This window comes from Rhinatrema bivittatum, chromosome 15 (genome assembly GCF_901001135.1).
Source record: "Rhinatrema bivittatum chromosome 15, aRhiBiv1.1, whole genome shotgun sequence".
Classification (NCBI taxonomy): domain Eukaryota; kingdom Metazoa; phylum Chordata; class Amphibia; order Gymnophiona; family Rhinatrematidae; genus Rhinatrema; species Rhinatrema bivittatum.
The window spans coordinates 40,651,000-40,676,694 of NC_042629.1; the positions used below are offsets into that span (position 1 = coordinate 40,651,000).

Here is a 25,695-nt window from a genome sequence, read left to right on the forward strand (position 1 = left end):
TACACGGCTCCTACCTGTCCATAAATTTTGAGAGAGCGGTTGTGTTGCTTATATTTAAATTGCTAACATCTCAAAATATAGATATATATTTTTACCTTTGTTGTCTGATCTTTGTATTTTTCTAATCAGTTGGTCCTGGTCTCTTTTTCCCATTTTTTCCCTTATAGCTCATTTCCTAATTCCTTTTCAGTGTCTTTCTTCTATTACTGTCTTCTTCCCTTCCACACACACACACACACACACACATACACGCTTTCTCTCACAGACTCCCTCTCACACACTCAAGCTCTCACTCTCATATGCTCTCCCCCCACCCCCCCCCCCCCCCACAAGCTCACATTCAAGTTCTCACTTTCTCACCCCTCCCCAGGCTTATATTCTTATGCACACACAGACGCACATCCAGGCACCCATTCTCACCCACACACATAAACCCAGACTCCCATTCTCACCCACAAACCCATGCTCCCAGTCTCACCCACACATATTCAAACTCCCATTCTCATCCATACATATACACATTTAAGGTACTATTCTCACCCACACATACACACATTCAAGCACCCATTCTTATCCACATATTCAAGCTTCCATTCTCACCCACCCACACAAACCCAGGCTCTCATTCTCACCCATATATACACACATTCAAGCTCCCATTCTCACCCACCCACAAACCCAGGCTCCCATTCTCAACCACACATACACACATTCGAGCTCCCATTCACCCACATATTCAAGCTTCCATTCTCACCCACATACACACCCAGGCTCCAGTTTTCACCCACACACACTCCCATTCTCATCCACACATACACATTCAAGCACGTGCACAGCTTCCGCTTTCTCCCCCAGAGCAGGAAGATCAGCTGCCTCTCCTGCTGCCATCGGACTCCTGCTATCTTCGGGCGTCCGAACTTCCTGTCGGGGGGGGGGGGGGAACGGAAGCGCAGCGCACAACATCCGCTTCCTCCCTCCCCCCCCCCCCCAAGCAGGAAGATCGGCGGGCAGTACGGCCCGACGCCCGAAGATAGCAGGAGGCCGGTGGCAGCAGGAGAGGCAGCTGATCTTCCTGCATTGGGGGGAGGAAGCGGAAGCTGCGCGCGGCGCTTCCGCTCCCCCCCCGAACAGGAAGACCGGTTGGCCATACGGCCGCAGCAGCGCTTCCCCACGTGTGCCGTGATGGCGCGTGAGGCGTGGGTTCTCTTGTTCGCTGTCGCGGGGATGGGATCCCGCGACAGCCTTGCAGTTCCGGTGCCAGTTGGGTGGGCCTGGGTCTAAGTTGGGTGGGCACCTGCCCACCCAGGCCCACCCATGGCTACGCCACTGCTTGCGACCCCTTCTGTATTCCATTGTCTCACCAACCACATTCTCTTTCACCATTCTTGCGACACCTTTACTGATACAGAACACTGATGGATAGAAACTCATTCATTCACTCACCCTCACCACAGACATGAAACAGTGGACAAAAGAAAGGTATAAAAGGCATGCAAGACATAATACAAGCCTTGCAGATGTCTGTTTTTACCTCTTCTGGAACTCTCTACTTTCCTTTATCCTCCTCCTCTCCTTTATCCTAACTCCTTCTCTCAGCGCTGACAACCAGCCCCATGTACCTACGTTTTATATAGGGTTGAAGCAAGATGGAGCCATGAGAAAAAGAGAATGGAGCCCGCTCAGTTTAGCTCGCATGCACTAGATTTGTAATGGTAACATGCAATTTATCCTTCAGGCAGATATAGTGTGTAGACTATGTAAACTTTTGTATTAGCATGTTAAGTCACATTTTAAGGTTCAAGTTAACATTTTTACTGAGTGCATGCTAAAAAACTATTAACGTGAGTTTTAGTCCACAAGCCCATGTCTAGTAATGAGTGAGGAAGCCTGTGTCCTTATTAAGTTCTTTTATGTTCGTTTCAAAGTGACAGATCATTTTAATTGTGAATGTTTTATGTTCCTGGATAGTTTTGAAGTTCCTTTTTAGCATCCTGATCATAAGGTCAATGATTTGGTTGTCTGGCCTGGAGAAATGCTCCCCTACTGAGATGTCACCTTGCTTTTCTCTTTGATGTTTTATCTTGTGTCTGTGAAGATTTATCCTTGTCTTTAATTTCTGACCCATTTCACTGACATAGTGTACCTCTTCATGTTTTCTACACTGGATAATATATACTGCTTTAATAGAGGCTCATGAATGGGATCCCTTTAAGCCAAGTGTTTTTCCTGCATAGGTAACTATAAGGTTCAAGTGATTTGCAGGCACCGCATAGACCATATTATCTTGTAGAGTTTTGTGCCATTATTCTTTATGAATTTCTGTTTGAATCTTGCTTCATACTAGCTTTTGCTTCAGATTAAGTTGTTGCCAAAAAGTTAAAAACTTACGTGCTTGGTTTGAACAGAATCCAAAATCGGTGCAGAACATTAGACATGGGAAACCTATTAAGAAGTATCGATCCAATCCATTGTTAATCGTGGAATGTCTTACACAGTAACATAGTAGATGATGGTGGACAAAAGACAAACTAGCTCATCTAGTCTGACTAGTTTTTTCTGTCCACACTGCAAAGATATATCCCAGCTGCTAGCCATAGAGCATGTCCACTTGCAGAATCTCTCATGTTATCTGAGTCAGTTATACCAAAAATTCTTTACTCCTGTTACAAATTGTTAATTGCCTGTGCCACTGGCAATTTATCTGCAGTAATAATGAGAGCAAAGAGAGTAGCACAAACTTAAAAAGAAAGCCCTGGAACAGTTTGATGAGATAGATAATTTCAAGTAATAATATGGTCTTGAATTACATATTCTGCACCTTGCTGGTCTTTAGGACCATGTTTCATTATAAAATGTTGCATTCCCCCCTCCCCGCCTTGATCTTGCCCACTTTTTTTTTTTAATTCTCTGAGCCATAAGTGCAAACGCCCTCCCAAACAAAAAAAATAAATTCTATAATAAAGTAAGTTATGTTTGAATTGTCCATGCATAAAATTCCATCTGCTCCAAGCAGGCATAATGCTTGCATGGTAACTTACTCAAATGCTTTCAAAAATATGAAAGCATGCATGTAAATCATATCCCCACCCTAAATTTGGAACGTCTACTCCTAGTGCACATAAACGTACACACAAGCTATATGTGTACTTTTGTGTGCACTGGCCCCGGTTGATTTTGCATGAAAGTCGTTCTAAAAACCAAGTTCTGAAAATATAAAACCTGGACCTTGAAACTGTGGTTTTAAGTGCTGGAGTATTTTAGTGTGACATTGCTACTTAAAATATTTGTATCAGATATGCTTCACTCTGATAGCCTACAGTAAAGGACATTATAATTTAACAACTGTAAACAAAGCAAAAACTGAACAATGACCTTGAACTCGGGTGTTTTCTGTTCATCATTAACTGGTTGAGATAACAGCATAAGCTATTTCCAGTCAGCTCATTAACAGATATGAAATCTCAGCCCTGTAGAATATTATTACTTAAATAGAAACATTATTTATTTTCCAGTACTCAAAGTTCAGGATACTAAAAAATAAGCTGTAATATCCATATTCACCCTATGTATCAGGAATGTTTTATCCATGTTGATCATATATAGGAGACATATAACTACATTGGAAAAATGCAATTAGTACATAATATTATGATATTATAGTACGGTTACAACAGTTTTGCATTTTACTGTGACTTAATTGTTAGAAACTCTAAACAAATGGAATTTTAGGACAAATTTGATGATTTCATTGAATAATACAACAGACAATGACAATGAAGGACCACCATCCACAATTTCTTCGATAAGGACATTAGGTCACAGTAGAGGCTATGCTTGACCCTACACCTTAATGTTTCTGGCTCCTTCTCTCTTACCTTGTACAATCAGGTGAACCTGTAAGGTCTTGGGGTGCTGCTGAGTTTGCACAGAGCAGGTATAAGGTCCCTCATCGAAAACATCCACTTTCTGGATTCGAAGGCTGTACTCCAGGGGATTTCGTTTCTCCAGCGCTACCCGAGGGTCAATAGACCATTTGTCCTGTCCAGCAAAAATTATGACTGAGCGATTCAACCAGGCCACCTTAGAGCTCTTGTCTTCCACAAAACACCTTTGAAAAGAGGAGGGAAGTAATTAGGACATGATTCACAACCAGACTGTCTAAGCATCCAAAAGACTATGGACATTTTAACTAGTTCTACAATTAGAATGGAGTTATTAGTCAACAACCAGATGGCTCTGCTGCTTGTGGGTAAGGCAATCTTATAAATATTGGAGTACTTCATGTGAAAATCTCATGTCACAATCAGAAGAGAAGCCAGAAGAAACAGAAAAACAAATCACCTAGAATGGTAGTTAGTGCAGATTATACACCTTTTTGAATAAATAAATCCCCAGGGAGCTTAGAGAAGCCTCTTTTGAGGGATAACATCATATGCCAAGTCAGGTCTTCTTCAATTGTTAGAGATTATTACAGAATCCTTGTAAGATACACATCCAATGGCAGTTCAACCGTGGAGGTCTCCAGGGAAACTGCACTGTAGGTCACTTTGCAAAACTAAAAACTTTGGTTTACAAATAGCGACTCCTCTATGATCTTCTGATCATATCTGTTCATTTTATGGTCTCAAAAGCAGAATTTCTCCATTATGACTATTAAGAATAAAAGAAGCCTCTCTAATTAATGAGCATCAGGTTAGGATGGGACCCATATGATGGTTTAATGCTGAATGCAACAATTTGAGCTGGGCCTCTAAAATGTTTCACATCATTTTTGACATGATAATGCACTCTGACAGAAACCATTCTAACTATGCATGTCATATAAAGTGGTGCGGCTGCCATGTTAGACCACCTGAATGCATAGAAATAAAGATTAACAAATAAAAATAAATAAATATATCTAAGATGATACCATTTCATTGGACTAACAATATATTTCTTGACCAACTTTCTAGAGCTAATCCTCTCTTCTTCAGATCAGAATAGAATGGGCAAAAGTTGCCATTTCCAGAAAATATGCGAGTCATAAAAGGCCTTCCAATGATAGTTTGAAGAGAATGAGGGGAGAGGGTAAGAGGGGTTGGCTGGGTGATCAGAAGGTGAAAGACAGTACCATCATGTCTCATAATGAGATAAGAAATTTAGGTTATTTTTTTTCTTTTAGTTCTTTCTCTGCATTTCAATCTCATTCTGTGATTATCTAAAAATAGATCCCATTGACATTTAAGGGTTTTGTCATACATTCTATGTGCTGGGAGTGAAGACAGTTAATTGTAGATCAGACTGATCTACTGTAGTTTTCAGGGGATGTTGATCCTAAAAGTGTAAAACTTATTCATGCTATTTCCAGTCTCCACATAGAAATGGCCCATTGCAACAGTAATGATGGTCCAGGTTAGGCCTACAGTGCACTAACAGAACTAAGGAAGGGAAGGGAACATTGTTCCTGGTTCCAGCCCAGGCTGTTGGTCTCTGCACCTTCATCACTTCTAATATTCATTAGTTATTTATGCCATATTGAAAAGCTAAAAGTAAATAATTAAGAATTGGAGGGTGAGAAAAAATAAATTACTTCACATAAAGCAGAAAGCATCAACTTTATATGCAGATAGTGAAGAATCAATTAGCAAAATTCCAGGCTTGGAAACTGGAGCTTTGATAATAAAGTAACAACTCATGAGGATTCTCCTGCAGTCTGCCTCTCTTAATGACATAGTTGTTAAGATGTGTAACTTTGCAAGTCTACCACCAGCATTGCATTGGTGCCTGTTGCAATTATTTTGCCCACAGGGATGGTAACTTTCAATCGGGCATGCAGGCACACGTAAACAAGTTGTGTTGGCGCACATCCAAAGAATCGGCTGTTTTATAACATGCATGCACATATGAGTGCATGTTATAAAATAGCCTATGTGCGCGTATGTGTGCGCCTAATGTTAAGCTTGTGCCTGCCCAGCAGCATAAGTCAGATTAGGGACACACAACTGCCTATACTTTAAAACAGACACGCGTCCAGCCGAGGACCAATTTCCCAAGTTCATCCACCAATTTGTCCAGTGTTCTCCTAGGTCCTCTCAAACCCCCTGGTTATATAGCCTGCACGCTCCCCAGTTACCTCAGAACCCTCAAACCCCTCATAGATGCCTGTATTTTATTTTATTTTATTTTTTTAACTTATACATCCTCCATAGCAGTGCATCCTCCAGTGCTGCGCATATGTACTTGCGTGCACATCTTTTGGCACCACCCCGGAATGTCCCTTTTTCTTCCAATGTGAGATGTGCGTGCATTGGCACTTGTTTGTGCATCTTCCCTCTTTATAAAATAGGGTGGCGCAGATGTGAGGCCATCTGCCGATTTCAGCACGTCTAGTTTTTAAAATTCACCTCTAAGGCTGTACAAAAAAATTACATACAAGTATAAGTCTCTGTTCCCAGAGATCTTACAAATAAGTCAGGCAAGGCCATCCCCCCCCTCCCCCCTTCCCATCTATGGCTATCTTTATCATGAGGTTCCCCATTTTATATCTATGGGGAAAATTTTTTAAGTTTAGCCCTAAGTCTATTGAATCTTGATAACTGGAAGCTGACAGAGTGAAGCTCAGAAGTCATGATATATCAAAGCACAGCATGGGTGAAAACAATTGAGAAAATCAATCGAGAAAAAGAAAGATCAGCAAGGACATTAATCCGATTATTATCTATGTCAATGAAACATAGCTTGTAAACAGATTCTGTGGTTATATCTCAGGTGTGTCCTTTGGGATTTAACTTTTTCTTGCAATGTAGATGCTCCGGGGTGTGGCATTGACTGCACATGAATTATTGAGAATTTCTCAGACAAAGATGTCAGCCTTTTAGCAAAGAATGCTTATTAGTTAGGTTTCTTCAGTCTTTTAAGTTTGTCACTTTATTAGTTTATCGCACACCCCATGACAACAATCTGTCACTTCAGGCGTTTATACAATTAATTGTAAATGTGAATAAAGAAATAGGCTATCTAATTATTTTTGGTGATTTTAATGTTCAAATTTATAATTCTCTAGCTGGCTCTGCCACTGATTGTATGACTATTATGCTATCCCAAGGTTTTAATCAAGGGATACACTCGCCTACTCATGAGAGAAGCCATATTTTACATGTACCTTTTCTTTCGGATGTTGTCCTATCTAGTTATTTATCAAATCAAACATATTGCTGTTATACTAGTAGCCTGGTTGGTCTGCTTTTTTGGTCTTTTGGTTTTTCATTGTGGGCCTTTTTCCCTCCTATTCTTGGCCTACCCTTACCAAGAAGTTAAGAGACAAGAAAAGGCCGACTCTCCAAAGATTTTTTGCTGCACACTATTCAAAAACATGTACAATACAATCTATTAGGGGAAAACTGGAATTTAATTCCAAGTCAGGCTATGAATCGGGCAGCCCCCTTAAGAGAGCAATCTAGTTTCTCAGATAAAATATCTCCCGGGTTCAGACAGTGAACCTGTGGCTGATAAAAAGAGTTGGAAGAAAGGGAGAGAGGCACTGACTGAGTACCTTAAAATTATACATAGATTACATTTAAGAGAATATAATCAAAATGTTAAGGAAACTAAGAGAAATGTTTTTGAATCTAAGGTTGCTCAGGCAGCATATTGTTCAAAGGCACTGTCTGACTTGTCATCAAACTTTGAAAACCTCCTAGTCAGTTAAATAAGGAGAATGTCTCTGACATTTGCCTACTATTTTAGAGAAAAGATTTTAACAGTTTGCAAAGAATCCCATTTTGTGGTAAAAATACAGGTCTGAGAAACTCTAGACCTGCGATTATTTGTTACAGTTTCTGCTAATGAGATCAAAATGACTTTGAAGATGGCTAAAGTGACCAATTGCTGCCTAGATCCATGCCCAGCAATTTTAATTAAAGAATGCTCAGAAGCTTTATTTGATCCACTACATCAAATTATTAATTCCTCCCTACAGGTAGGTATTTTTTCAGAAAAGATGAAGGAAACTCTGATGTGTCCTTTATTGAAAAACCTATGTTAATAATTCCCTGGCAGTGAACTATAAGCCAATCTCACATTTGGACTTCCTGGAAAAGATTTTCGAGTACCTACTCTTAAACCAACTAACGATTACGTTGGAGGAACGAGATTTCTTTTTGGGATATGGATCTATCAGGCTTCAGGAAGGGCTACAGCATCAGTCATCCCCTTTTACTTTTTGATGACCTGAGGAGAATCCCTGATAAAAGAAGCGATTCAGTTTTGGTTTCCCTGGACCTTTCTACTGCTTTAGTGCCATGGATTAAACTATTCTGCTTGACCTCTTAGAGGGCATAATTTTCAAGATCATTTACATGTATAAAACTTTATGCATGTAAATGGCTGTATTAAAATAGCCTAGAACTTAGCATTCCTAAAATTATGCACATACTTTTATACAAACTAAAGAAAGGCAGTCAGGGCGGGGTCAAGGGACTGAAGTTGCCTCTTAAGTGCACGTTTAGATTTCAAAAAGCAAGCGTGAAAGTTCTCAAAAGGAAGCGTAACTTTCCCGATCGGATATGTCTGCGCACTCGACCAATTACCCAAAGATTTTCAAAGTGAGCTTGCATGTGCAGGTTTGTATTACAAAATAACTTGATGAAATCTGCACCATGGAACACAGACACAGACTTCACCACTCTGAGGGCTGTCTGAACATGTCCTGGTATTGGAGGCAGTAGGTTAAATTGATTGTACTCCTTTCAGGAAAACTGGCTGCTGTGTTTTAAGATCATGGAGTCTTTTTATCATGCCCATGGAAGCTAGAGAGCATTGCTACCCCAAGGTTCCATTATCATTTCTTGCCTTGTTTAATGGTTTTTGTACAGCCTCTAGGGAAAGCGATCAGAGCAGCTGGGCTCAACTATCAAAGTTAGGCTGATGATTTTCAACTACGCTATGAGCTTGGTACTTGATACAAGAAAGTCCTTCAGGATCTTTCGGCTGCTTTAAGAGTGTGAAATTGCTGGGAATAAATAAAGTGAAACTGAGGTTTTCAGGATTTAAATATCCTAATTTTTTTGCATCTCCTGAAAATACTTTGGACGAGATAGATATTCCTTTCAAAAAGGAAGTTCCTATTCTAGAAGTGATTATTGACTCTAAGCTAACTTTTTGAGTGTAGTCTATGGTTTTTTACAGTTGCACTAGGTCAGAAACCTTCACCCCTATCTCTCTTGGGATAGTCTGGTTTCTGTGAGCCATGTGGTTGTGACAAGCTGCCTGGATTACTGCAACTTTCTAAGGGCCTGGTTTTCAAAATGGGCTTTCATTAGGGATGTGCAGGGAAAACGTTTTCGTTGCGTACGTGATACGTATTCGTGGGGGGTCAATTCCGTTTCATGCGGAAGTATGGAGAATTCCATAAGTTGTCGATCTATAAATACGTTACTACGGCGAGTTAAATTATTGTCTCAGCTAAAATTAAAATTAACTACAACCCCCCACCCTCCTGACCCCCCCAAGACTTACCAAAACTCCCTGGTAGTCCAGCGGTGGGGTCCAGGAACTCACTCACACCCTCGGTGCTAGTTTCATCATGGCGCCGATAGCCTTTGTCACAGGGGCTACCGGTGCCATTGGTCAGCCCCTGTCACATGGTCATCGGCGCCATCTTGTGTTCCTACCATGTGACAGGGGCTGACCAATGGCACCGGTAGCCCCTGTGACATAGTATGGGCAAAGGCTATCGGCGCCATTTTGAGTCCTGGCATCGGACGGCAGGTCGCTCCGGGACCACCGTTGGACCCACAGGGACTTTTGGCCAGCTTGGGGGGGCCTCCTGACCCCCACAAGACTTGCCAAAAGTCCAGCGGGGGTTCGGGAGTGACCTCCTTGCATGTCGGCCTTCTGATACCAATACTCAAAATGGCGCCGATCGCCTTTGCCCTCACTATGACGGCGATCGGCGCCATTTTGAGACTCAAAATCGCCGTCCGATGCCAATACTCAAAATGGCGCCAATCGCCTTTGCCCTCACTATGACAGCAATCGGTGCCATTTTGAGTATTGGCATCGGGCGGCGATTTTGAGTCTCAAAATGGCAGTTTACTTGATCCCATATGGAACCTTTGTAACCCATCATTATTGTTGATTATAGCTATGAATGTTACTTTTGTAAACCGTTGTGATCTTAACATGGAATGAAGGTATATAAAATGTCTAAATACATAAATATATATTAGGCCTATGGTAAAGTGCCCTGGGTGTGGACTTGGCCCACTGAAAGCCAGGAATAAACTGAATTCCAATATAGTAAGTCTTCCATATCATAATTGCCAGCACTCAACCTATGAAAAAGCCACACTGCAAATATTACATGAAGCCCTGAACACCAATGCACCTACTATTAGGAAAACAGATTAAAGCCAGGTTGTTGTAAATCCTTACACAGAAACTACATGCTAGCAGAATATCTAAAGCCTCAGACACAAGCAGAACACAGGTAGACTCTCACCAAATACAGAATGAAGAGATCATAAAATATAAATTGAAACGTGCAGACAAAAACTAAACTGGAAATCACAAGAAGCCAAACTCTGTAAGCAATGCAAACACAATCAAGAAATATAAAACATTAAACTTACCAATAAAAAGAATGTCAAATCTGCTGATAAATTCAGCCAATTAAAAACACATACAAAAATACTAATACTAATAAAATATTTCAAAACAGCAGACACATCACATCCAATAATTAAAACTAACAAGGATAAAAAAAAAAATCTCCCACTCTCCATACCTGGGAACTTTAGATTTCCAGTCCTCCTGAGATTGTCATAGATTGGAGAATGCACAAACTTTAACCTCTCTCACATACATATATACAGTTACTCTCACATGCGCAGGCACTCTTCCTCATAGACACACACATACACATGTACACACACAAAAACCCTCTCATATATACACATCCACCCTCCCTCTCATACACACACCCACCCTTTTATACACACACACATATAATTTTATGTGCACTGCAAGTAGGCGTTCCAGAGGGGAGTCCTGGGACAGAGATATGACCCCCACCCTCTCATATGCATACACATACCCTCTCATACTCACAAAGTCACTCTCACAGGGCAAGTCTCTTTCACACACAGATTTTGGATCTTTTCTCTTCTGCCACCAGCTGCGGGGAAAACAATGGTGGCACTTCTGACCCTTTCCTGCCACCATCTGCAGGGGAAACACTGGCCAGTCTCCTTTCACTTTGCCTTCTCAGGCCCCCAAACTCCTCCCTCCACTATCTCGACCCTTCCTCGCTAGGCTGAACCCCTTCCACTCTATTTCCACTTCAGAGTTTGATCCCTCTCTCAGTACTGCCCCTCACACAGGCTCCCTCTGTCCCTCTCTCTCACACTCACAGGCTTCCTCTCTCTCGTGCACATTTGGACCCCTTCATACAGGCTTCCTCTCTCTCTCTCGCAAACCCCCCTCCCCCCCCCACAAGCTCCCTTTCTCTCTCATACATACAACTCACAAAGGCTACCTATCTCTCTCTTTTATACACACATCCCTGCATATTGGCTCCCTCTCTAACACACACACACACACACGTACCTCTACACAAAGGCTTCGCCTTTCTTCTCTCACACACAAGCTCCCTCTGTCTCGTGCACATATGTACCCCTCATACAGGCTTCCTCTCTCTCAAGCATACACCCTCATATAGGTTCCCTATCTCTCTCTCACACACACATCCCTTCACACAGGCTCCTTCTCTAACAAACACGCTCACTCCCTCACATACCCACACACCCTTTTTCAAGCACACCAGCTCCCAATCTCTCTCAACATACACATTCCTTCATAATCTCCACACAAAGACTCCCTCTCTCTGGCACATACACACACACCCTCATTCATGCTCTCTCATATACACACTCTCCCATACATACACACACACACCGGCTTGCAGTCTTAAACACATATCTCTACACACAGCCTCTCACACAACCACTACACAAAGAATCACCAGGCCTGCTCCGCTCGCGGCATGCCGTACTTGCCCTCAGTCTTCACTGTGACGCGGCACACCGGGACCTCCTTCCTCTTTGCCGCTGCGTGGCACACCGGGGCCTTATTTGTCTTCATTGCAACGAGAGACACTAGGACCTCTTTCCTCTTCGCCGCCGCACGGCAAGCTGGGGCCTCATTTGTCTTCGCTGCAACGTGGCACACCAGGATCTACTTGCTCTTTGCCACTGCGTGGGAAACTGGGGCCTCCATGCTCTTCGCCGCGATGCGGCACGACTGGGCTTCCTTGCTCTTCGCTGCGAACAGGATGGGGTCTGCTCCTAATTCTGGGGGTCATTTATCAAAATGCGATAAGGCGTTTTTGCATGCGTTAAGGGCTTATCGCATGCGAAAAGCCCAGTTAACGCATGCGATAGGCCCTTACCGCATGCAAAAACATGTTTAACGCATGCGATCGCACCATATCATATGGTGTGATGCAAATTCAGAAAATAGGAGGAGTTAGGGGCGGAGAGTGGGCTGGGTTAGCCTGTCTGCGAAGAGCTATTGCACAGCCATAACACCGATTTTAACTACACCTCTTTGGATTGCGTTAGGCTGTGCAATAGCTGCCGTGACCGTGCGGTAAGGTTTCATCGCCATTTGCGATGTCTCCTGTAGGTCCTATTTCAGGTGAATTGACGGGTCCAGAGGAGGGAGAGAGAGAGAGAGACTGGCCATAATTGTCATGGCCCATAGGTAGGTATTTGTATCCCTATGGTAGGCCCACATTCTACGTGACACCTACGAACAGAACAGTGGTCTCTTGTGAAGATTTGATGGCCTTCGGAGTGAGGAAACTCACTCCAAGATGAGATTTGGGCAATGTTCTCTCAACCTAGCTAGAGAGTCCATCAAGCTAGGTTGAGAGAACATTGCCCAAATCTCATCTTGGAGTGAGTTTCCTCACTCCGAAGGCCATCAAATCTTCACAAGAGACCACTGTTTTGTTCGTAGGTGTCACGTAGAATGTCAAAGTTGCCCCTAACCCCCTACACTCTTACCTAATCCCCACCTCGAGTTACTAGGTGGGCCTACCATAGGGATACAAATACCTATCTATGGGCCATGACATTATGGCCAGTCTCTCTCTCTCTCTCTCTTTCTCTCTCTCTCTCTCTTAACAATGGTCCCCTGGTGGAAATACAACAGGTCTGGCACTTATTGCAGAATCTGAAAATGGTATCACAATTTGCGCTAACTTAGCTCTTCGCACAGGTAATTAGTGCAAAATGCTATATTAGCATAAAACATGCCCCTTTTGCTATCGCATGTGCAGAAACTAGAATTTCCTGGGGGGGGGGGAGGAATTCTGTGCTCTGCAGTAGTACAGAATACCCCCAGGACTACAAGTTTGCCTGAAGGAAGGGTGAGGCACATATGGCAGGAAGGTTTCAGGGGGAAATTTTGACACCTCAAAATCTTGCCTCCTGAACCACCCCCCTCACCCTGCCTCATTATAGAACTGTCCCTGTAGGTTCCTATTTTCAAAACTATGCATGCAAGGTATCATACAGGTGCTACTTTGTGAGTGAACAATTTAGGATCTACAAGGCCAATTAGGGAAAGATTATCAAAGTAAATTTATGCAGACAAGTTTGTTTTGAAAATCTTTGTGTATACATTATACACACAGACTTTACAAGTATGCTGGGAGTTAAAACGAATTACTCTCTATATTGAGCTGATGCAATACAGTGCGCTCAGCCGAGTGCACTGTATAACCCGCACTCCGACGTGGGTTAAATAGGCGCTAATCCACCTCCTAATGCAATAGGGGGATTAGCGCCTATTTAACCCGCATCGGACGCAGAGTGAATGTAATAGCATTCATCACATGCAAATGCATGTGAATGAGCCTATTACTCAAATGCATGTGAATGAGCCTATTACTCATTCACTCCGCATACACACATTTATCTCATTCACTCTCAGACACACATTTATCGCTCAGTATTAATGCCTGCCTGGAGCAGGCGTTAATAGCTGAGCATAGGTAAAAGAAGTACAGAAAAGCATAAAAAACTGTTTTTCTGTACTTCTTTATTAAAGAAAAAAAAAAAAATAACTCGGCAGACTGCGGAGTTTTGAAGACCGACACCGAGTTTACCGGCAACGGTCTTCATAACCGGCAGCCGCGGCGGGTCACGTTAGCAAGGAGATGCTAAGGTTGTGCAAGCAACCCTAGCGCCTCCTTCCTAGCGCGACCTCCTAATTTACATATTGCATGGTGCCCCCCTTGCGGGCACCATGCGTGCGGTAAGAAAGAGGGCGCTGAAAAGCCACCGCCCGCTTTCCGCAAAAATGATTGCATTAGCCCTGTGCACATTTAACTCAATCCCAGCTGGGTAGATTACAATATATTCAAAATACTGATGCTCTCATTCTTCTTGGTTTATCACTCTATGACTAGATTTCTCCAGCTTTAAAGATACTCTACTGCTTACCAGTCCCTTTCCGCATTCAATTTAAACATTTTTGTTCTGTTTTTGAGCCTTTGTACAGAAGTGGCCTATGATAATTAAGGGATAAACTTATTCTACAACACATCAAGGTGTTTTTGCTCTTCACTGGAGCTTCTTCCAATGAGTACCCTTGCAAGAGTGGTTTGCCTTGTGGAAAACAGAGAAAAAGCTTTTTCTTTTACAGGGCCTAGTACCTGAGACAACATACCTAGAGAGTCATGATATATTAAGTTATATAGAACCAGAAAATCTTTAAGCAAGGGCTGATTATTCAGGTCTGCTTTTAACTGATACTGTTTTAGGAAGAATTTTATAATGTTATTTTATATTGTTGACATGTTATTTTATTGATTTTATTTCTTGTTTTAAGAGCTCGGTATTATTTAATATGGTGATAAATGTGTGTGAATGTTTGTCAATTTATTTATGGATACTAAAATGGACCCTGGGGGATCAAGACATTCAGACGTGGGCTATAAGTGTTTTAAAATTAAATATTTGGGATGCTGTTGTTTTTTCTATGTGCTTGCTTGCTTGTTTTTATTTCTACTTTTTTTTTCTTATTTTAGAATACTTATGTTCATTTTCATTGAGGAATTTGTTCTACTGCTTATCACTTCTATAGCATTATTTGACATATGCAGCACTGTATAAAAACACACAATAGAGCTTATAATCCAATCAAGACAAACATACAGGGCAAAAGAGATTATGGAAATTTCATTTATTAAGAAAATGGTTAAAATCCCACCTGGAGTCTTTGAATGGACAGGTAGTTTATAAATTAAAGTTATAAGTAGTAAATGACTTGCTTTAGGCCTCACAATGAGATTTCATTATACCATCATCACATATATTTTTGCAAGTTTAGAAGCTGCTGTTGTATAAATAAAATTTATTTATGCATATTTATAAGCATACTAAATATGACTTGTAAGACAGGTCTCAATAGATTTAACTGGCTAACTTTGGAAGCATGCAGGTTAAACCCCTGCTTTCAAAAAAAAAGTTACCCTCTTGTTGGATAAAGGTGCCCACCTGGTAATATAATTTAGCCAGACAAAAAAAAAAAAGGGGGGGGGGGTGGAGGTTCTAGGGGCATTATCATGGCAGGCTTATGACTTAATACGGTTAGCTCTGATTTTCAGCACTAACTGGCTAAGTTTAGCTGAGCAACCCAGCTGCACAAACAGCAGTCTTGATTTAGAAGAATTTTCAGCCAAAAACCTGGCTGAAAATTCATCCAAAGAGAACGGGCTAAAATTAGTAACTTTGAAAAATTGACTCCTCTGCATGCATTGTGTGTGTCATTTTCAAGTTTCAGGTAATTGTATGCAATATCCTTTCAATCTGTTTTGCTTCCAAAAATTCTGAAATGACACACCTTTTGCCCAAGGATGTAATGTCCTACAGCTGCAGGAAGAGAAAGGAATCCACAGGGGAAAGAAATGGTTCACACAAATTCATGGGTCCTGATTCTGCAATGGAAAGGTTTCCCCTTTGAGAAGTTGGACAAAGGTCAGGAAATTAACAGGGGGGGGGGGGGGGGGGGGATATAAAAGTTGCACAATTTCAAAATTTTGCAAAGCAAACTGACTTTCTCTTCCTGCAGCTTATAGGCTGTGTGATTCTTTTTCCTTGCTTTATCTGAAGCCTAAATCTGATCCAACATTGTGCACACTGAGTCACCAATTTAAAAAAAAAAAAATTCCCTCTCCGTAGGGGTACGAGGCAAGGCTGTCCTCTATCTCCCCTTTTCTTTCTCTTACAGCATGAGCCCCTTCTTTTATTCATTCAATCGGCTCAGACAGTGAAGGGGGTACGCCTTCATACAAAAGTTTTCAGATATGCAGCTTTTGCTGATGATATCTTGGTATTTTTTTTAACAGATCCCAAGTGATCGCTGCATTCTCTCTTACAAATATTTTGGGAATTTGTTTCTTTTTCTGGCTTGAAGCTCAACACAGACAAATCTGAGGCCTTGGCTTTCCCTGACTCACTCAGGGGAAATGGCTCTTCCCATCTCTCCCGAACACTGGGCTGGTGACATGATGAAATATCTTGGGGTTCACTTTTCCACTCAGATGTCTAAATTGTATGATTTAAATATCTCCAATTTGTTGAAGTCTTCCTAAGAACGGATGTTGGCCTGGAACGCCTTACCTCTTTCCTTGGGGGGGGGGTCATATCAATTTATTTAAAATGGTTATCCTCCCTAACTGGCTCTATGTTTTCCAGAACCTGCCCCTGTCTATCAAACATAAAGACTTGACGAGTTTAGATAAAGGGATGTGCTCCTTTCTATGGCGGGGTAAGAAGTCCAGTATCCCCCTGAGATGGCTGAAGACAAATGGGGTATGGGAGGCCTGAGTGTTCCTGATTTGGCAATTTACAATTTGGCTAGTAACTTGCGAATCGTGCTACAGTGGCTCTTAGGGAACTATTTGTCAATCTCTCCGCTGAGAGAGCATTGGTGGGCCCTTTAGATTTGCGGTACGTTCTGCAGGCTCCTAGGAATAGACTTTCGATCTCCCCTATGTCTAATATTTTAATTCCCCTATTAGACAAGCATGGATTACTCTAACCAAACTGATGTTGATGCCCCGAGTATGTGCTTACTTATTGCCAATTCGTGGTAATCTAGACTTCACTCCAGGCTCCCAGTCTGCTAGGTTTCAGTCTTGGGTCTCTAAGGGAATTACTCAGCTGGGACGTATCTTAGATGATACAGGTCACCTATTTACGTTTCAAGGGCTGACAGACCTCTATGGTCATAGTAATTCCCATGTGTTCCCTTACCTACAAATACAACACTATGTTAAATCTTTGCCGGTGGCCTCTTTACAGCCAGCGGTATTTCACTCTTTGGACGCCCTGTTTCTTTTTGACAAAGTGCAACACCCTTTTTTGTCTTAGTACTACAAAAGCTTAAAAAGTCTTGCATGTATAGATACATGTTCCATATTAGCGGAAAGATGGAATACGGATGGGGCATTCACAGTTTCAGCACCTCTGCTTCAGTCTTGCTTTAAATATGTGTCCGCTGTATCCCCCAATATGTATTATAGGGAAATGCAATACAAGCTCCTTCGGAGGGCATATGTGTCTACTTCAGTGGCATTTCACTCCAAATTCTTACCCTCAGTGATCTGAAAAATGTTGTATAAATGTTAGTACATTATCCCACTTGTTTTGGGGGTGCCCCTTTATTAAACATTTTTGGGGTCGAATTGTGCGTTATGTTGCTGACCTGCTGGGAATTTCATTATAGTTACCGTATCTCTGAAATTATTGCTCTTTGACTGTATTCTCCCTTTGCTGGTTCGGGGTATTGGGCCTCGTTTATTTCTCAAAAAAGCGAGTTTAGTGGGGAAAAAACAAATTCTCCTTCACTGGAAAGGACCTGACATCCCATCCTTCTGGGCGTGGCGAAACCACTTACACTGTATAATGCAGATGGACAGTATGACTTCCCGTCTAATTTCTGCAGATATGGGAACCGTATATTCAAGCCTTATCTCATAGATCCAGGAGTTTGATTCTGAACAACTGGCAATCACTGGCATCGTTATTTGGTTTTGTAGTTTGATAGCCCAGTGCTGAGTTTTGACTACTTGTATGGGTGGGGGATGCAGGGAAGGGGGGGAAAAGGAGGGGTTGTCTATGGTGTCTACATTTACAACGTTATATTCTGTGTTTTTTCTAATATTGGATGCATAAGAAACCCTGCAGCCTCAGCCTTGTTCAATTGTTATCATTTAGAACAATAAAAATTGTTTGAACTACAAAATAAAAAAAAACCCCAAACAAAAAAACCCCTATATTCTGATAAGTCAGTTTTACTATTTTGAATCAGCAGTAAAATGAGAGGCAAAGAAAAAGTCACCTCTTTCCTCTTCCTTCCTTTCAAACTAGAGCAAATATTATCTGAGTGATGGAGAATACAGTATCCCTTCACCCCTGAAGAGAGGCTGACAGAACGCTGGCGACTGGGCTATAAATCACCAGGACTTTCCTCACTTAGAGAATTAGAACCACATGAAATTTTTTCACTTTTCTGCTTGGCTTCCCCCTTCTTTCTCTCCCCCTTCTAGCCCCCCTGCTTCTTCTCTGATATGTCTGTTCTTCTAAAATGACAGCAGGGTTTGGATTAATTTCTCAGCATGTTATACTTGTACCAGTTTGTGTTGTTTCGGCTCTCTTTCACTTAATCTTCTTTTCCTCCCTCCTCCCCCCCCCCTACCCCCTTGTCTTTTCTCCAGTCTCCCCCCCTCCCTCCCTCACCACCAAATCAGCTGGAAGCACTGCTCCTCTGTCATGAAATATATGAAATTCTTAGACAAGCGTAAAGAAATATCAGACCAGACTTCAAGATCCCACCACAAAAGAGTGAGTGTGTGGGTTTGGGGATGGTGGGAGAAGGGCAGGCAATGAAAGCAACCATGAAAGGCAGGGCAGCACAACTGTTGCAGATATTTGCCTCGCTACAAAAATGCATCTTCAAGCTTGGAAGCTACGACCTGCCATGTGGTTTTTAAAGTTGGAAGAACCTCAGACGTGGCATACTTTGAATTTAGAAGCATTTGCACCAGACCTCATGAACAGGAAAGTATATGTTCAAATACCTCAAGGGTATAAATAATGCACAAGCAGCAAGTATTTTTCAGTGGAAAGAAAGCTCTAGAAGAAATATTTAAGTCTCAGGGCTTCCCAAACCTGTCCTGGGGACCCCACAGCCAGTCGGGTTTTCAGGATACCCATAAGGAATATGCATGACATAATTTGCATATACTGAGTCTCCACGTTATGTAAATCTATCTCATGCAAATTCGCTGCGGATATCCTGAAAACCCGACTGCCTGTGGGGTCCCCAGGACAGGTTTGGGGACCCCGACTGCCTGTGGGGTCCCCAGGACAGGTTTGGGAAGCCCTGATTTACGATATGCGGCTCATGGGGGATAGACTACAGTTGTTCATAGATAGGGTGGTAGATGCATGGAAGGGCCTCCCAGCCGAGGTAGTGTGGCCCAAAACAGATTTAAAGAAAATCTGAAATAAGCACAAAGGTTTCTAAGCTGCAAAGAATTGAAGGAAAAGCCTAAGATCAGCTGGCATCTCTTGAATTGGGTTTGCCATCATTGTTCATTTTGCAGTCAGGCAATTGTGGGTCCCCAATGGACAGATGTACAGGGGATCACACACATTGCACGTCATAGTACAGATTGTTCATCTGCTCGGGTAATCTATATAATCGAGTGTCCATGTCAACTATGCTATATTGGGCGTACAAAGCGCCCAATTCGGGTAAGACTTACAGAACATTGGAGCTGTATTGTTACAGGTAAAGTTTTAGCTCCCATGGTTGTCCACTGTTTAGAAAAACAACATTCTTTTCAACATTGGCGAATTTTAGAACAAGTATCAATTAATCCTAGAGGAGGTGATCCTAACATTCTGTTGAATGAACGGGAATTACAGTGGATTTTTAATATGAATACGGTGGCACCGACTGGAATTCCCTGATTTAACAATATTGGAATGTATCATGTGACCTTGACGTCATTGACCCTATTTGGCCTCAGTGAAATTTTTAGTGCAGAGTGACGTATACAGACGAGCTAAATCTACCAGAGTTTCCTGAAAAACCGGAAGAGAAGCATAAAAAAAAAACGCCGATAAACGCCATGAAGTTATATGCCGGTTGCAAGAGCAAGTTGTACCTGTTGTTTTTGAATATTGATGGGTTTAACATAAGATGGACTAATAGAATTTGTATATTTGTTTGACGCAGAAACAAGCCCTTGAAAAAGGACTTTCCTGGCCGAAACATGGCCCCGTGTTGGGCATTTGGCACCAGTTTAAATGGTCATTTGGCATCAGCAAGTATCCGCATGGATGAAGAAAAATATCAAGATAAGTGAAGATTAATAATGTTTTAACTAATTATGGTGGTTGTCGACACATGCAAAAAGAAAAAATTAAAAAAAAACAACAACAGCATTAACTGACCAATGATTATAGATAAGGCTGAGCAATAAAGAAACCCTTTATTGTACTATGATGCCTATTATGATGGTCAATTGTAGCATCTTGAATTAGAAGAATAATAAAAAGGGAATACAGTTGGTATCTCTCTTAGATCTCTTGAATTGTACCAGGAAAACTGTCCTGATTAGATAGGTGTTATGATCCTTATCTGCACCCCCTAACACACACACACACACACACACACACACACACCAACAACTCTACCAACCCACACACAAACATAGACCCTTCCATCCCCAGCCTCTCAAACATACACCCCCCCAACACACCTCCATTTACAAATGCATTTTTTTCTCTCTGCCTTCGTTATTCCTGCTTTTCACTTCACTTTATCCAAGAAAACAATTTTTCCCTGCAATAAACTGTTAATTGCCCCACCCAACCATGCCTTCCATTTTCCAACAGCATGAATGAAAAATCCAGATTGTGTCCCCCCCCCCGGGAAGGGATGATGAGAGAAGAAAGCAGGGTCGTAACCCCTAGTATTTTATACATAGAGAGATATTTATTTATTTATTTAAAGAATTTGTATGCCGCACCATCCTATGTTCTAGGGAGCTTCCAAATGTACATTCATAATTTAAAATTCAAACAACAAAGTTACAAGCAATAAAACAACTCAATAACAGATATAGATATATCAATTACTTGCATGTTCTACTGAGATCAGAGTACCTACAAGCTCTCTTTACATCAGTATTTACTAGAGGTGTTACTGAAAGAACACTATAAGAATGGATAAATTGGCAGCCATCACACTGGCTGTGAAAAGGCTTCTCCACTCACAGCTGAGAAACCTGGGCTCTGTTCTCAGCTCAAGTTCCTAGTTTTTGGACTGTCAGATAGCTTTATAAGCCTCCAAGGAAAGGACTGAGCTAGGAACATAAGAAATGGCTATACTGGGTCAGACCAAGGGCCCATCAAGCCCAGCATCGTGTTTCCAATAGAGACCAATCCAGGCTACAAGTACCTGGCAAGTATCCAAACGCTAACTATATCCCACACTACTGATGCTAGTAATAGCAGTGGCTATTTTCTAAGTCAACTTGTTTAATAGCAGGTAATGGACTTCTCCTCCAAGAACTTATCCAATCCTTTTTTAAACCAAGCTACACTAACTGCACTAACCACATTCCCTGGCAACAAATTCCAGATTTTAATTGTGCATTGAGTGAAAAAGAACTTTCTCTGATTAGTTTTAAATGTGCCACATGCTAACTTCATGAAGTGCCCCCTAGTCCTTCTATTATCTGAAAGAGTAAATAACAGATTCACATTTACCTGTTCTAGACCTCTCATGATTTTAAAGATCTCTATCATATCCCACCTCAGCCATCTCTTCTCCAAGCTGAACAGTCCTAACTTTTTTAGTCTTTCCTCATTGGGGAGCAGTTCCATCCCCTTTATCATTTTAGTTACCCTTCTCTGTACCTTCTCCATCGCTACTAAATCTTTCTTGAGATGTGGCGACCAGAATTGTACACAGTATTCAAGGTGCGGTCTCACCATTCAGAGATAGAGGCATTATGACATCCTCCGTTTTATTCACCATTCCCTTTCTAATAATTCCTAACATTGTTTGCTTTTTTGACTGCTGCAGCACACTGAGCCGACGATTCCAAAGTATTATCCATGATGACGCCTAGATCTCTTTCCTGGGCAGTAGCTCCTAATATGGAACCTAACATCGTGTAACTATATCATGGGTTATTTTTCCCTATATGCATCACTTGTTTAGTGATACAATAGGCTTGCCATAAAGCAGCACTAAAACAGTTCTTTCATACTATAGAGTGAATTTTGCAAAGCATATATGCATGTAAAATGTTTTTTTACATGCGTATATAGGCCTTTTGAAAATTACCACAAGGGCATAATAGTACACGCAGAAACAATTTCATATGTACTTTTACATGTACTTGAAAGAGGTGTTTCTCAGGGTCAGAGTTAGGAGGAGGAGACCATTTAGGCATATACTTTCTAAAACTGAAAGAATGTGTGTAAATATATTGATGACATCACTAAAGTGGTCTGCTTGCTGGATATAGAGTGTGTGTGTATGTAAGTGGGTGTGTGCGTGTATAGCCCAATTTTATAACACAGCAGACTTCAGGCATAATTTTCAAAGCTCTGAAAATTAGGTATGCAAGAACCCTTGCATGGCATACACGTGCACTCGTTTGCCTGCAAGGGCACAGCTGTAAATGTTCACATGTACATCTACACACATACTTTCAATTTTATAAAGTACATGCGTACATGATTTCCTTCCCTAACTCTGCCCCTAGGAACGCCTCTTCCAAGTACACATAAAAGTACGCATGAAATTGTTTCTGTAAGTACTATTAGGCATATACCCCTCGTGGTAATTTTCAAAAGGCCTATATATGCATTTAAAAAGGCATTTTACATGCATATATGCTTTTCAAAGTTCCCTCTATAATATGAAGTGATAAAGAAGCAATTCATGAAAGCTCCCTACTAAAAACCAGATAAGGAATAAGAAAAAAAAAAAGCACTGTAGGGAAGAAGAATAAAGTAGGAAGAAGGGTTGTTTTTCAGAGAATGTTAACATACTACGCATTCACCTTGACTAGAATAGAAATATCTCATATCTCTATGTAAAAATCCACGTTGTAACAGTTACGTCCTATGTAAAAAGCCAGCTAATAGGCCATCCAATTATGATTACTGTAAACTGTTATGATGGCGAAACCGAATGACGGTATACAAAACATGTTAAATAAATAAACAAACAAATAAATAAATAAATCTACAGCAGAGCTGCCCCAACTGTGGATCGGGACCCCAAATGGAGTCATAAAACCTTTAGCTGGGGTTACAAGTGCTTCAATCGTCTGCACTCTGCAGGTTCCAGCAGCAGCAGCATTAGTAGTGGAAGGCAGCATGCAGCCTGTGAGCAAGCACATGCTCGTAAGCCCTGCAGCGGCACTGCCCTTGAATGACATTCTGTGGTTAAAGGAAGCCCTGTGCAAAGAGGGATCAGGGCCACTGCAGCTCACAGGCCCCGTGCTGACTTTCATTACTAATGCTGCTGCCACTTGCAGATCAACAGGCTTGAGACCAGCCATAGCAGAGGGGAGGACTTAGTCTGCATGAGTTGGGGGAAAGTACCATTGCTTCAAACTTCTCACCAACCATTGAAAAATGAGAAAAATGTTGCCCCTGTCATCATCTATATTTAGCTTGGGGCCCAAAGGAGAAAGAAGCTGCTGACCCTAGCCAGGGGGATGTTTGGAGGAGAGGCTGTTTGAAGGGAAGGATCGGATGCAGGAGGGGTTTAAGGGTTGGATCAGGTAGGGATGGATTGACCAGGGAGGGTGAGAGAGAGGAAATGCCAGAAGATTGACTGAGGAATGTAAAAAAGGAGCTAGGGGATGAGAAAGAATAAGCTAGAAGTATATGAGAGAAGGGTTGGAGGAGAGGACAGTGAGGAAAGAAGTGGGATGGGCTGAGAGGGGGAGAATGAAAAGAATCAGTTGGTGATAAGAAGGGCTTGGGGTGAGAAAGATGGAGATGCAAAGAGAGGCTGAGAGAAAGGAGATGTGCAAAGGATATATGAGGGAATCAGCTGGAGGTTGAGAGAGGAGCTTCTCTGGAGGGACTGGAAGTTAAGATAAAGGATTGACTGGACAGGGTGAAAGTAGAGACAGGGGATCAGCTAGAGAATGGGAGGGTAAGAGTGGAGCAATTGTTAGTGGGGGTCTGCACTCCTGCTAATTTGTTTTGGTTATCCTCTGGGATCATGTCAGTGCTAAAATGAGGTAACACTGGCTAAAAATTTGGGAAGGTCTGTTCTACAGTATTTCATCATATTGCAGTCACAGATTTCCTTTAAAACCAGACAGCACATAAATGTGCTCTGGAAGGGTATCGAAGGTTTGCACGTAGAATGAAAATGGTCACCATGCACAGGAACAGAGAACTGGACAGTACAGTGCCATTTCCAAGCACCGTTGCCAGATTCCCCTGGAAGCCATCATGTTGGCCAAAAGCTGATGTCGTGCAATGGACAGACAGACGCACACACACACACACACATGCATGTTGCGCTGGGGGTCCTGGGTGTCTGCTTGCAAACTGTTTTCCTGTTCGCATGTGGAGGGTTTCAACTGGAATTCTGAAGACTACCCAAAAGTGATGGGAAAATGAGATAGGGAAGGCCCTCCCCCGCCCCCACTTGCAACCAAAGCAGTCAAGGCCCCGCAGTGTTACGCTGAGAGGGAAATGGACAAAACTGAGATTAGAATTCACAACCTTTAGTTTTCAGCAGAGGAATTACACTGAGTTAAAAGAAAATCTCCACTATCTTTGTGGCACTAGTACTATTAATCATCCTTTCATCCCTCAGCAACTCCTTTTGCATTTCTTCAACAAACACTTGTCCCCAGACTAGCTGCAAACGCAGGCTGTAAGGGAGTGTTCTACTGCCTTTCATGAACAGATTTCAATTGCAACCAGAAAAAGTCAGTTCATAACCAGCTGGCGAAGGCGAAATGGCACTACTGAGGTTTGCTCTGCTCCAGTTCACTTGAGGTGTGAAGCAGCTCTGGTTTACAGGAAGTTCCCAACCCATCTAAGTCCCAGGCTCTCCCAGCCGGAGGCACAGCAGATAACAGTGCTGTCTGTAAAGGAGCACCAAGGCACGCAAATATGATGCATGTGACAGCAGGAGCACAATGGTGGTTTGAGTGACACCAGGTCTTGCGCAGAAGCTCTTACATCAGCATCTGAGGGTTGCTCTGAGTTGAAAGGATAAACATTTTACAAGCGAGATGGAATTAAAGCAGGGGACTTTTCCGTATGCACTCCGACATTAACTGGTACAGGGCCTTTCAATTAACAGACTTCGTGTTTCAGTCATATAAGGGATCTTTTCTCGAGTCATTTAATGGGTTATAGTTTAAATAGGCCTCACTAGAAAATAATGCACAGCAAAATACAGTGAATGTCCCGATCAGGTCATTCTTATTCTGTGGCTTTCCAAAGCAAATGACGGTCTAGCTGCTTCCAGCTGTTATCTCTCTTCACTTTCGCTATGATTATGGGCAATTGAGTTGCAAGGCAGCTGCGTGGGTTGCTGGGATTGTAATGATATGTAGAACCCTGCATTTTT

The 25,695-nt window shown here is 42.0% G+C and overlaps 1 protein-coding gene across 4 annotated transcripts in view; it reads right to left on the minus strand.

Annotated features, from left to right (window-relative positions):
* The window catches only part of LSAMP (limbic system associated membrane protein), a 1,673,925-nt gene that overhangs the window by 557,364 nt on the left and 1,090,866 nt on the right, over positions 1–25,695 (minus strand). For all 4 annotated transcript variants that reach the window (XM_029577931.1, XM_029577932.1, XM_029577930.1 and 1 more), the window contains one exon: positions 3,876–4,108. In XM_029577931.1, coding sequence (XP_029433791.1) covers positions 3,876–4,108 — 233 coding nt within the window. The remainder of the gene's footprint in view (positions 1–3,875; positions 4,109–25,695) is intronic.